The sequence below is a fragment of the Oxyura jamaicensis genome, chromosome 8 (assembly GCF_011077185.1).
Source record: "Oxyura jamaicensis isolate SHBP4307 breed ruddy duck chromosome 8, BPBGC_Ojam_1.0, whole genome shotgun sequence".
Classification (NCBI taxonomy): Eukaryota; Metazoa; Chordata; class Aves; order Anseriformes; family Anatidae; genus Oxyura; species Oxyura jamaicensis.
In genome coordinates, this window is record NC_048900.1 from 23,007,688 (window position 1) to 23,021,904 (window position 14,217).

The window sequence follows — 14,217 nt, forward strand, 5'->3', positions numbered from 1 at the left end:
TTTGCGTGGGCTGTGCAGCGCCAGGAAGAGCAAGCTGCCCCGCCGGAGTCCTTCAGACACTCAGAGATAGTGCGCGGGGACTTCCTCCAAGGGGACCGCAGCTTCGCTGTTTTCCAGGGCTCTAATCTTCATTTGCCAAGCACAGGAAGAAACAGACACAGATGAAAAAGCACCGGGGTCAGCATTTTAAACAAGAGTATGAACATTGTTCAGTCTGCCGTGACAGCTGTCTTTGAGGAGGCAGGGTGCGTCCCTGGGGAGCGGACGGCCTCCGGCTTTCCTGGTGACGTGGGGCCCATCTCCCTGGTTTCAAGATGCTGATAACCAAGAGCCTCTGGCTATAAAACCGGCTCCACTGCTCCTAAGACGAACTCCTGTCACATCCCAAATGCAGGTGGCACTGAGAGGTCGTGGTTCGTGCGGCACCGGCTCAGCCACAAGCTCCTTGCTGCAGGGGCTGAAGACTACACAGGGCCCTGAGGAGGTTTGGGTTCCTCCTCCACAAACATGCCCACTTGAGGGCTACTGAAGAGAGAGACGCACTCAGCTCAGGAAGACCCCGGCCCACAAGTGGCTGGAAATCAGCAAAACAGCTTGGAAAACTAGTGCTGGAGTTACCGGGGTCTTGCATCCTTCCCAGGGGTACGGGAACCTTAAATAACTCGATATATCCCACTGCATCCTCTTGCTGCTTGCCTGCACAGGAGCAGCCTGGGCATCTATATGTCTTTCTAGCACAAATCCCACCCCGAGTTAACAAAGTTGAGCAGACAAGCTTTGTAAACCGCGCGCTGGTAGCTCAGAGCGAAGGGACATCTTCCCTCTAGCGGTTGTACAGCACAGCGTCTCACGGTTACCCAAGCTACGACCAAAAGATGGATTTCAGCAGCTCTCAGCCTCACACACCCTAAGAACAAGTGTCCGACAAACCCTACGCGAGTTTTTAGTGGCTTAGACCTGGAGTAGCTGCCGACATGCACCGAGGTGCAGAGGGGCAGCGGGTCTATGCCTGTGGCCAGCCCATGCCAAGGCTGCATCAGTGGAAGAGCAGGGAATACCTCCCAGGTCGTGCAGCTTTCAGCTCTGTAAGCCTTTGGCAGTCTTCTTACCACTGTGCACACACGCACAAACAAACCTAGTGAGCTTTAGGCTCTTCTGTTTGTGGAGACACAACGCAACACCAGGTCATCAGCACAGTAATTTCTGTGCCAGGTGGCCTCACCCTGACACAAGGAGGAAACATTATGGGGTACGCTTTAAGGCACGTGAAAATACCAGAAGAAAAGCACTTGCTCTCTCCATCAGTTGATTTTGCCTCTTCTAGGGCCAGAAAATGCACCCACCCCATTCTCTTCACAAAATGGGTTCGAGTGGTATGATCAATTTTGCCTTTTCAGGTAGGGTCTTATTCAAAAACACACCCAGTGCATGCAATGCACGAAATGTTTCCTCCTCTATAACATACCATTTTTTTCTGTCTTAACCCCCTGCAGAAGTTCTTAGCTTGCAACTAATCACCCCCGAGCCTTAAAAACAAAAACAAAAAAAAACAACACTCAAATTACAGGTAGTAACTGCTCACAGCCTTATACCAGAGACTTTGGTCTTTTAAGCTCAGAAAGAGGCTCAGGTGTAGATCTGGAGGCCTTGAATTTCACTCCTGTTAACAATTACTCATCCAGGGATGTTGTATTATAGCTATATTAAAAATGAATACAGCAACTTTGACTTCTTCAAAGCAGGGAGTGAATAATGAATCAAAACTGCCCTTATTTCCACTAAGGGAAAATGACAAATGGAGCACCAATGCTGTAAAACAGAAGGAAAAAGGCTCTTTAATAAAGGTGTTGGGCTATCAGATTATAACAGCCCTATCCACACCTCCCCTGATTACTCCCCTGCTGTGTACACTTTCTCACACCCAAGCCAATCAGAAACAAAGGCAATACCAGAGAACAAAACCATCTCCTTGCAGCACAGCCCCAGAAGATGGACCTCTTGTAGAAACATCTTTTAATGGACAAGAGTTCATACCTAACACACAAAAATCACTGTTAAATTTCATCAATAAAACCTTACTCTGCCTTTAGTGCTTAGCTGAACATTGTTCATGTCCAAGGAAGAGACTCAAAATATTACAGCAATAGGGACCTGCAATTACACTAGCTAACAGATTGTGTAAGAGCACTTTGTAACCAAGCAAACCTGTACCAGGTCACGGTTAAGGGCAGCATAAAAAAGTCTGTTACCAGGCCTGCCCCCAAGACTGGTCTTTTTCTGACAGACAAGTTGCTTCTCCTTGTCCCTGTTTCTTTGGCAAAGGAAGAAATGCTTACCAGCCTCAGCAGGCTGATGGAAAGATGTAATGTGGTCTGGACGTGACAGATAACTAGTGCTACTGCCACGTTTGTGTCAGTGATGTGATGTGGATAGGGGAAGTATTTCAGTGCTGCTCCTGGTTATCTTGTTTACATACAGACAGGTGCAGTGGTGGCATATCGAAGATCCCTGCACAGCCTGCGCTTGTCTGCAGAGGCCTGTCTGCCTCTGCTGGGAAGGAAAACAAGGAGCTCAAAGCACAAATTCTTTGGGATTCTTCCACTGAAAGCAGGTTAAAAAAAAAAAAAAAAAAAAAACACCCTGCTGCAGTCTGTAAAGCCAGGTTCCTACAAACTGCTACACTAATGCCCACTAATGCATTTTTTTCCATGAGTTGTCATTTAGCAACCGAAGAACTGGTCGGTGGCTCTAGCTCTGTTATTACGCCATTTCATCTTGCTTTTATTATAGGTAGTGCTGTTCCTGATACAGAAACAGGAGCTATTTTTGTCCCTTTAAATACCATTTGTAGAGCTGGCTGAGTAGATGCCAGCCTGAGAAAAAAACATGCTATAAAACACACAATTCCTCTACACTACTCAAAAAGACACAAAAATAAAACCATGTTTATAATATCCTATTCCTCAAGAAAAACAACTCTAAGATAGAAACCCAGCAACAGGATGAAACGGATATATCAATTAAGAAGCACAACATTCCCGGAACAGATCTAAGTCATTCTGTTCTTTAGTCCTGAAAAACCACGCAGGCCGCATTATACATCTGTATGAGGAACCTCACACACAAGGTAACAGAGAGGAGTCTGTTTTAGACCATCACACCCATTCTCTCTTCTTGACAGACAAGTCTGTATAAATTCCACACAAATTAAAAAGCACTAGACCATGCAATTATAATGACAGAGGGCATTTAAAATGCCTTTATTGAGAAGAAACACCGATTTTTATCTTTCTGGTGATGTCAATACACTCCACGATACAACTCCTATTCTTGCATTTTATTTCAGATCTCAGAAATACAGCGTGCAGCAGTTAAGTCACAGGAAGGGAAAACAGCTCCTTCTGACAACATTACACTGAAGTGCAGTGCTCCAGTTGGGCAACTCGTTAACGCTGCTCAAATGATCCATGTCCTCAGCTTGTATCGGTGCCAGGCGGGATTGACATTCAGACTCCCAGGATGTCTCCAGATCCCTCCTGTAGCCAGTCCAACTCCACAGAATGGAAGAGACAGGAACCAGCTAAGAAACCCTTTGACTGCTGCTGGCTTGCTTCACATGCAGTCTCTATGACTTGTCAGAAACCTGACTAGGTCTCAGTGCTTTCCCAAGTCCGCTTTGCTCAAGCTCTGCTATAACTGACATGTATTTAAATTCGCTGGATCTGTGGTTGAAGGTCTCCACTAATTCATAGGTCTCAGAACGATCCGTTGCATAGAAAAGCTGCACCTGATTCGCCAAGCACTGGGCTTCGTGGACCACCTGCAAGTGTAAATAAAGGATCTGTTAACATTGGGGTTTACTGTTTCCCATTGAAAAAGACTATTCAGGGGCTGAAAGTCAACCTCGTTTTGCAGATCTCTTCACAAAACCGTCTCCCTCTTGTTCCTGACCTACTTAGGCACCTGAGCACCATGCCTACAAATTAGTCTCCTGCTGAGCATACACCTCAGAGGTCAAAGATGCACCCTATCTGTCATGATCCCTACCCACTCTAGGGCACTGCAGGTTTACCAAAGTCACATTTTTCTCCTCCTACGGTTGACTCGTGTTGCAAAATTTGATTGTCTACTCAGAAATACAACAGGGCAAATGCATTACCACATAGTTTCGGAAGTGGTGTAAGTGGGTCAATTAGAGGTGGGATGCTTTAGTTATCATCTTGTTCCACCAGTATAATCCCTACTGCCATTAGTCCTAGCACTGTACTATTACAGATATGCAAATAACAGGACGCCCACACGCAGGGAAAAGAGCAAAGGCACAGAAACTTAACACAAAGCTCTGGATGTCTCTTGCTTTGCCCATCAGTATTAAGTTTCAAAACACTGTTTCAACTTGTTGGCAGGTAGCAACCACTTTCATTTAAATTTGCTTCCATTAACAAGAAGACCAGAAGCATTTCTAAATTTTGCTTATGCTTTACAACGATAAACTATAATACTCAAAATAAGGAAAAAAGTATGCATGAGCTGCAAACACCAGACAGATTGCTGATTTCCTTCCAGCTTTCCCTAGATCACTAAATAGATTAAATTAATCTAGCATGATCACTGTTTGGGAAAGCTTCTTCTCAAGACTCAGTTTTTAATTCAAAACTATAAGAGAAACTGAAGCATAAAATGAAGGAAGCCAGTGAGTAGATTTCTCTTACCAAGAACTTGGAGTCCATTTCTGCTGTCATTAGTACTATTCCTTTTTCCTTCTGCAGCTCAGGATAATGGTACAAGACCAGCTGGCTCGGAGCAGATTCACCTTGGGTCTGAAGGAAGTAAAGAAATCTGTTGGTATCCCATAAAGAACTTCACCTTTATTGCAGACTTTGAGGCTTAATTATAAAACTTTTCAGTATTAGCTGCTACGGAGACAATTATTTTTCAGGGCGTAAGAGTCAGTTCTAATTAATAGTTCGTTATTCCTGGTATTTACAGAAAACAAGTGATTTGCAGGGCTAGGTTGGAGTTCTTAACTAGAATCCATTTTACATTTAAATTAACCTGCAACTTCTAGAAAGAGATTTCATTTCACAGCATCTACTGGTATGCTAAGTAGTTTGTACCAACAGCTCTAAAGCATTTGGCTCTTGTATTTTGAGACTGCTTGACTTCTACCTTATTCTTTAAAGAGACATTTAGTACTCAAATTTACTGCATGTCCATAATTCAGGGCAGTTTTTCCACTGAAAATTATTTTCAAGTTAAGCTAGAAAACCTGTTTGTTAAATTATTTAGCAATTATATATTGTAATATTCTGACATTATATATCTTTGGATCCTAATCCATATTCAACATTTTATGATAACTACTTACCTGGACATTTATTAGAGAAGTAAAGTGCAGTTCTGTTCCTGACCACTGCCCCACAAAGAACTCATAGCCTTCTTTTCTTGGCAAAGCGTACAGAAACTGCAGAGAAGTGATAAATAATTCTCCTTTTCATAAAATAATGAACAAGAATACCCATGTCATACTGGCCTCCAGCATAAACCCCTTAGTGAGGAACTCAGCAGAAAAAAGGGTCTCTCTGCTTTACTAAGAATGATAGGACAGCAGGAACCAGACTTCATGACCCGGGAGAGTGACTCCAGTCTGATAACCACTGCCCCAAGGCTTGACTTTAACATCAAACCAACACAGAAAAGCCTGCTCATCCACCAGCAGCAGTACAGAGGTCATTAATCTTCAGAGCCGGCAATAAAACGGCATTACCTTATTGGTATTACTTCATTAGGAAATCCTCAACGTTGGGACATTTTTATCAGTATTATATGAAACAAAGGAAAGGACTGTAGATAATATTCAGACTCTGGCCTGTTAGCTCACTTCTAAAATGAATTAACAACAGAAATGGTCAAATGTAAGATGAGAAACATTCTGAGTTTTCAGTCTTGTACAGGACTTGCTCATGTATCATATTCCCACACCAGGAAGGAGGACAATATGGGAGCAGAAAAACAAGCAGAACACCTGACTAAATGCCAACGGACCATACAGAAATGCACTTAAAACTACAAACAACTTCCCAAGCTCCCTTCCCAAGCTCCAAGTAGCTGAGGAGGCCAGACATTTTTGAGCTTGGCAAATAGAATATCCAGGATCAGGTCATCAATCTGGTGAAGTTTCCCATTTAGATGTAAAAAAGCACTCCTCAGTTCCGTGAAGTCTAGCTACCTTTTGATTTTATAAAGCAGTGAAGGATTTCATTAGTCTTAGCAACGTGCAATTTGCAGAGTCCATGCTTCAGTGCACAAACTAGTCTAAAAACACACTAGTTCCAACAAAAAACAATACTAATCCAGCAGCACGTGGAACAAACCAGCAGGAACGTATTCTTTATCTTGTTAGCCGTTCTTGTATTCTGCAGTTTAATTTCTTTAAAGCAACAGCACGCTCAATCACACATTTTCTAATTGAAATTCAATTCTCCAATTAAAGGTTACCACATATCCACCCAAGCCCCACGAGAAACTGTGAAACTCAGCCTTAGGAATCCTCAGTATTTTGTGCACTTCAACCCTAAGACAAGAGCACTCGCTTTCTCCACATACATGCAACGTAATCCAATGGTGACACACAGCTTATAGCTCACAACAGATCCTCCAGCTTAAAACAAGGATGCTTTAAGCAACAATAAAAGATATACAGGAACATTAGTGAAGCTGGCCTAAAAGGTCTGGCTCTTCACAACGCTGCACGAAAGAGATTTAACCACAAGATGTCAATTAATGAAAGGCATGTAGCTAAACCTTTCCCTGGGAGATTCTGTGCTCAGCTTTCCGAACCCTACACCTCTTATATCTAGATACCTAGATATAGATCATTGTCTAGATCAATCTGTTTGGTACACCTGAAAAGCTACTGCTTTCATCTGAACACTAGGATAAATATTCCAACACTCGGATTTCACTAATTGAGCTGATATGATGCATCTGAACACAGGAGGGTCAAAAGTTTATGAATTAGGCTTCAGACAGGAGAAATGCATTACAGCTATATATCAAGGCACCGGGAACCTTCGTCATACGTACCGATGGACATTGCTGGGCTCTCTTCCATATCAAATCGAACTTCTCTGCCTTTGGGAAAGGAGAAAGAAATTCACGTTTCACATCACAAACGTGGATGCAGTTATTCAGAATCGTCTCATTAACCTTTACAGGGCACAACTTCTACTTACAGAAGGTCTCACTGTGGGAACAGGTAAGGATGAAGGCACAGATTATATTAGTTCTCAGCCACCTAAATGTCATGGGTATCCCATTTTAACAATACTTTCTCCAAGAAGCAGCAGGAAACTCCTTGGATCCAAAGCTTTACTCGTTGGACGTGGGGGCCCACACTTCAGGCTTACATTAAAACCGCTTTGAGTAATAGCTCTACTGCATCATTTGGCATCAACAGCTGAATGAGATGACACATCCATGACCACAAATTATGGATTTTACATCACAGTCATCTGTTCTTCAGTATTAAAATGCAGTGAGATACTTATTCAAACAACATACTTACATACATACAGTTTTATATGAAAACCACAAACATATTTAGTCATCCCTGATGAAACCTGGCAATCTCATTCACATGTCCTCTCCACATTCCCCTAAATCTTTTGCCTGTTCTTTTCTTGCCAGCAACATATATTAATACCTATCCTATGGTGTTCAGGAAAAATAGTGTGTGTCATTTACCAACACAAATTCCTTCATGTGCGCTTTTGAGCATTTGAGAATAATGCAAAGTCTTTCTTCCAGCCAATAAAAAACTTCTGGCAGAAGCCAGTTTTTCCCCCCTCACTAACACCACAAACTACCTCCCAGTGTGCCTAGAATCTGGTCTGCATTAAAGCTTTAAAAAACTTCCAAAGCTTCCCTAAAACAGCACACCAAAGAACAGTGCCAGCCCCACTACTGAAAGGCCCACACCACCTTAACTCAAAACCCAGCTGTGAAAAGCCAGATCTAAGATCAGGATCATGTGAAGATTCTGAAGAGAAGAATAAAAAGAAATCCCAATCCAGGCTAAGGTTTCATGCAGAATAACAGCAATTAACATCTGGTAAATTTATCAGGAATAAGAAATATGATCGTATCACAGGAAGCACCACGCAATCTCAGTGAAAGAGAGTGCTGCCAATAATTTTAAATGTAAGGAATTAAATCAAAGAATTAACCAAGTGCAAGTTTATTAGACAAGTACATTTAATGTGGCAGTGTGAGAGCACAAGTTAGCTGCCTGTGCTGCAGGGAAGAGGTCAAAGAAAAGAGAAAATTTGACAAAAAAAAGTGAATATACAAATGCTACACTAGCAGATAGTAGGGCCCTGCAACAAGTATTAGATACCCTAAATAAAATGAAGGCTGGAAATTCAGGGCAGGTCTACAGAAAAGAGTACTAACTTTGACACCAACTGATGCGAGAGAAAAAAAAAAGGTTAAACATATTTGGAAACAAAAGCTTTATTCCAGGCAATAACATCACTCATCCTGGAAAGAAAGTTTTTTTTCTTGAACCCTCATTTTCTTTCAATTATTGCTTCAATGATTGTGATCAGAATCACAATTAGAAAGCGTCCTGGTTTTGGCTGGGCTAGAGTTAGTTTTCCTCCTAGTAGCTGCTATGGTGCTGTGTGCTGGATTTAGGATGAGAACAATGCTGATACCATACCGCTGTTTCAGCAGCTGCAGAGCAGTGCTTGCACAGAGCCGAGGCCCTTCCAGCTTCTCACACCGCCCGACAGCAAGGGGCTGCGGGTGCCCAAGGAGCTGGGAGAGGACACAGCTGGGACAGGCTGGCCAGAGGGATGTCCCATACCATGTGTGTCATGCGAAACAGTAAAAATGGGGAGGGGACGACTGCTGCTTGGAGACTAGCTGGGCATTGTGCGGTAAGCAATTGCATTGTGCATCACTTGCTTTTTATGTATTATTACTATGATTTTACTTCCTTTTCTGTCCTATTAAACTGTTTTTATCTCAACCCATAAGCTTTTACTTTTTCCTTCCCTGCTTCTCCCCCCCCATCCCATTGGGAGGGGGGTGTGAGCAAATGGCTGTGTGGTGCTGAGCTGCCTGCTGGGTTAAACCACAACAGAAAGGAAAGCTTTGCACACTGACCCTCAGAGAGTGTAACTACAGAGGAACTACTTACAGGAATAACAGCATAAACTGTATCTTTTGCAGAAAAGTACTGATTCCAAATCTGTAGGAAACAAAGGAAATCTACCATTAAAAGTCAAGCATCCACCAGTAACATTAAATGCATTAAAAAGAATTCCATTTGCGAACAATCTTTGTACGCACTTCGAGGGATCATTTTTCAGTTAAGCCTGACTGACTTTCCTGCTAATGCAATACACTTCTAACATTGCAGAGTACTTGTACCCAGTGACAGATTTCAATTAGATAACAGAAAAAAGCAGTGCACTCAGAGGTGGCTCAAGATTTACTAGCTATAAGAACCGCTGCTTATATTCTTCACAACAATCACGCCAACAACGTCTGCGGGTTTTTTGGCTTTGTTTTGAATAAAGAACATGCAAAGCATTTTCAACAGCAGACAATCTTTCAATCAGCTGGACAGCAATACCTACGTAAAAGCTCATATGAAGTCCTTAATAAATTGACTAGTCCTACTCAATTAAGGAGAATTATCAGTAAAATGTTTAAACAATGAAACAGGGAAACTCAAAAGAAATAAGTTATTGAATCTGCTCCCTGCTACAACTGGTCCCACGTCATTCCCTGCAGAACACAATCACTTCTATAATGTTCTCAAGCTATCAGGAAAACATCAAGGCTTTTGCTCTTTAAGAAGGCTCCTTTATGTGTTGCTGCCCTTAAACAAGCATGCCTACTAAGGTTTCTAGACATATAATTTGATTAGGAAAAACCTACCAGCAACATCAAAAATATGGAACAGAAATTACTTATAACCAGATAAAAGGGAATGCAGTGCAAAACAAAAAGATATTAGGGAGAACAACTTGATTCACATTGTCCTTGAAACAAGCACACCCACCTCCTTCTAACCCTAACTATCTTTAGTATGAGTACAAAGACTCCTGAGTGACAGATAATGCAAACGAGGATAGAAGACCGCAAAAGCTTTGTTTTAATTCCTGCATAATAGATGCAGTGTAATCCATATGAGCTACTGCCAGGATTTCCCTCTACCCGTCTTCAAACCTGGCAGGATCTTGCTGGTGCCAATTAAACAGCTACACATTAAATGGCAGCAATAAGTTGCAGCAGAGAGCTTTTGAGTGATCAAGTCAAAATGTAAACTATTATCATGGGGGAACATTCTAGGTGGACTTCCCCATTCAGAGAAAAATACCTTCTGCTATTGACACGCATGTGAATGTGCTTTTTATAAACATACAGCCATAGCCGTGTTTTATTTTTCACTCTTATTTTTAAATAAAATTCCCATTATCCCATGTAAATTATTATTGAGCACAGATGTAGAACTGAGTTCAGTCTATTTAAACCCATCACCTGTTTTATTTCCTCTGCTGATTTTTCTTTCACCATCTCCACATTAAGAATCGAATCAAGTGTCTGCAAGAAAGAGCATAAGGAATCTGGCATGGTAACAGTTCTCTGATTCAAGTGAGAAACCAGAATGAATGGATGGATGCAACTACAGAGAACAAAATCAAGCTAGAGGAACTTAATTCAATTTACAATGCATCTTAGTTCTCTTAATTACCATAGAAACTAGTAAATAGTTAAGTAGTAACACACTGAAAAGTGGATTCATACATTGAAGCAGAATATAAAAGATTCTGTCAGGACACAGAACACACTTTGCTCTGGTTCTGCAGGTCTCCACTGCAGCTGAAAGATGACCTGTAAGCTTTTCCTCTTCAACCATCTCAGACACATGTTCTGTTGGCAGCTTTACAAAGATTGCTAAAATACAGGGATGTTGAAGAGAATAAAACCATCCTCTTGTCCCTCTACTGGCTGAATGCTGGAAATTTATTTAAACATTGTAGAGACAGCTTAACTGTCTTGATATGTTACTGCAAGCTTTCAGATTCTCTAACTAGCAGGAACTTCCAGGATATCTGAGAGAAAGGACTTGATAATAAAAACCCAGAGTGCAAAGAGGTTTAAGACTTGAACATAATCCCAATAGTAAATGAAAATCTTATTATGAAGTGCAGCGTAAGAAACATTACTTGTACCTCAAAAAGCTCTTGGGCAAAGTACTGATGGTAACACTACAAATTAACATCCATCCTTTACTTGCTAGCACATCCTCTGATGCTTTGGTTCATTTCCCTTACCTTATCCCGTGCGAATCCTCCCTTTGGCGTCTTTGTGCCCAAGCCTTCTGCCTAGAAGAAAATATCCTTCTTTAATTTTTATAGCTGACGCTTTAGTAACATTTATTTGCCTTTCCTGCCATGCATATCATGCCTGATGACAAAATCTTCCAAGAATAAGCTCAAATTTAAGATACTTAAACATTGCTGCAGTGCGTTTTATTTTAGTAAGTTATTGATGAGGAAAGGTAAGTAGTAACTTAATGTGAATTATGAATTACAAGGTCAGAAAAGATTAGTTAAAGGAAATTATTATTCATTTCAGATGTGATATTGTTGAATTTTATTTTTTTTAAATTCACTACAGAATGATAAATGCAAGCTGACGTCACTCCATCTGGCCAAACTAGTCTGGAATGAATTAAACACTTAAACAAGCCCTCAAGCTCAGAATCTACTGCCTAGGAAAATAGCTAAATAACATGTTAGAACACAGAATTATGTTTTTAGCCACTAGAGAGTAAAATCGTGGGGCTCCTTAGCAGCAAGAATGCTGTATATTTGTAACTTTATGCTGATACTACGTAAATGACAGAATTATAGCTTCAGTGTGTGCAAATTACAAAGAAAAATTGGCCTTGCCTTTTCTTCCATACATCTGACAAACTCGGCTTGCTTGGAGTATCCCACTGGCTGCTTTTTCACTTCATTTCTTTTCTCCATACGGGATTCAAACACATCTGGACTGGCTCTGAATCAGAAAAGAGGCTACTAATAGTGCCAAGGGATTAGCGCCATTTGGCCTTTTGGAGCATTTCCTGTGGTACTGACCATGCAGTTAACCTGTTTTAGATTCTTCTGCTGCTCTGTTAGCAAAATCATCACGTTGGGGCAGGACCCTTTCATCTACTTGGTGGCAGCAACATCAGGGAATTTCAAGGCAGCATTTGGCCTGAAGCTGTTTTGTTTAGTCAGAGGGGCACAAGGCTAAACTATGTGACTTTCAGCCTTCCCCTACAGCCAGACTGAGGGCATGAAGGTGCCCCAAGACAGACAGACAGCAGCCTCCAGGCACGTAGAGACTGTGTGGCCCCACAAAACACAGATGACCAGGGGATGGCAGGGCAGGCTCTGACTCCACCCGGCTCTTACGGCACCGAGCCCCTTCAGGGCAGGGTCCCCCTGCACCCTTCGACAGCCACGACCTCCCTCACGTCTCCCACCCGCAGCCTCCCTCTCCTCACAGACCACGGACACCAGACCCCCGTCCTCCCCCAGCACCCCTTTTCCTCCCTTTTCTCCCCCAAACCCGCCGCCCCCCGCCACCTGCGCAGCTCCTGGATCTTGTGGCGGTACTTCCCGTAGAAGGGGTTCTCCTCCAACGCCGCCTCCCCGGGGCCATCCCAGGGCCCCGTCCCCGCCACGTCCCGGCTCGGCGGGGCCAGCAGCCCGAGGGGCCGGAGGGCAGCACGGCTCCTCAGGGCCGCCCCCCGGCCCAGCCCCAGCCCCCAGGCCTGCAGCAGCGGCCCCGCCATGGCTCCCCGGCCCGGCCCGGTCCGCCCGCCGCACGGCTCCGCCCGCCCCGCCATGCCGCGCCGCGCCGTTCCGTTCCGCCGAGGAGCAGCGCCACAGAAGCCGGGAGAGAGACACGCAGGCTAAAAATGAGCTTTTATTGAGGTAAATTAAAGCCGCGGCACACGGTAACGGGGTTCAGCCAGCTCGCGCGGACCGGTGGAGCCGCTACATGTTTCCGAAACGGGTACAGGACAGCAGGGAAACTTGGCAAAGTAAAGATACAGAGTGGTCCCTACACAGGAGTCACCGAAAATATAGAAAGAATACAAGCTGGAAATGGGACCGAGCAACACAGAACATCTCAGGAGCGTCACCGCGCTCCTGCTGTCACCTGGGAGCAGCCTGTCCTTCAGCACCACCGGCTTCATCCCACACCATGCCCTGTGCCAGGGATAGGGGGACACTTGTCACAATGCCATGAGCCTCTCAGACCATCCAACATGGAGTCATGTCTCCTGCTCACCCCCCAGAGTCCTAAATTATCCCTAATGTGCCCACTGCTACCATGTCACCTCTTGATTTCAGACCTTGTCCCCCCAGCACTTGCTGCCCAAGGGCAGGCCAAAGGTTTTCAGGCTCCTAGGACCACAACACAAAGCCACAAGTGTTCCACCAGCTCCTCACTGCCAGCACAGATCCAGACAGGTGCGTTCTTTGTCCCTGACTTCTGTGCCCTCTGCCACCTGCAGCACAAACACACGAGAGCAGAAAATCCTGCAGCAAGAAGCATGCGGGATGGAAACCAGAGGCATGGAAGAAAACCTGAAGGGATCACGGCACCGTGCTCTGAGGCTGCAACAAAGAGCTGCCGGCTAGTCTAGGTCGAGCAAAAGCTACTGCTGCACTCCCGGATGGTCATGGTTCATTAAACTCAAAGCACAAGTCCATCCCACAATGCAGAGACTACAGCAATTAGCAACTGACCATGCTCTTGACATGCAAGTTAAGCAGCACCACTGAACAGAGTTGTGCCCGAATGCCAATCACTTATCAATTGCAACTCAGTGCCCTGGCCACGTACACAAGACACCAGTGTCTGGAGCAGCACACGCTATTCTCAAGACAAGCTCAGCTGACAAGTTTCACTATTGCTGTTGAAAAGCCTTCCAAAAGTAAAGCAGACTGTATCAAAACAAAACACTGCTAGATTCACATGGCAGTACAATAATCCCTTATATTTTAAGGTAGTTTTCATACAAATCAAACTTCCAAAAATATTTTGCAAACTCTGGCATATGGCTATGATACACTATGTACAAATAAAATACCAGAATGGTTACATTTTTATTGCTCTTTTTTATTATTATTTGGT

The 14,217-nt window shown here is 43.5% G+C and overlaps 1 protein-coding gene and 1 long non-coding RNA gene across 3 annotated transcripts in view; one reads left to right on the plus strand and one right to left on the minus strand.

Annotated features, from left to right (window-relative positions):
* Nucleotides 1-5,846, plus strand: part of LOC118170883 — a 23,586-nt gene extending 17,740 nt beyond the window's left edge. The window contains exon 3 of the long non-coding RNA XR_004752912.1: nt 5,723-5,846. This is a non-coding gene — a long non-coding RNA (uncharacterized LOC118170883). The remainder of the gene's footprint in view (nt 1-5,722) is intronic.
* Nucleotides 3,223-12,922, minus strand: ATPAF1 (ATP synthase mitochondrial F1 complex assembly factor 1). Of its 2 annotated transcripts, XM_035333481.1 has the most exons (9): nt 12,657-12,922; nt 11,973-12,081; nt 11,352-11,402; nt 10,555-10,617; nt 9,206-9,256; nt 7,087-7,134; nt 5,369-5,464; nt 4,713-4,820; nt 3,223-3,820 (listed from the first exon to the last, which is right to left on the minus strand). In XM_035333481.1, exons 1-9 carry the CDS (start codon nt 12,917-12,919, stop codon nt 3,626-3,628), a joined length of 984 nt encoding a protein of 327 aa, XP_035189372.1. In that variant the 5' UTR covers nt 12,920-12,922; the 3' UTR covers nt 3,223-3,625. The 2 variants fall into 2 exon arrangements, with proteins under 2 accessions (XP_035189372.1, XP_035189373.1); XM_035333482.1 differs by lacking the exon at nt 7,087-7,134.
* Nucleotides 12,923-14,217: the final 1,295 nt, after the last annotated feature.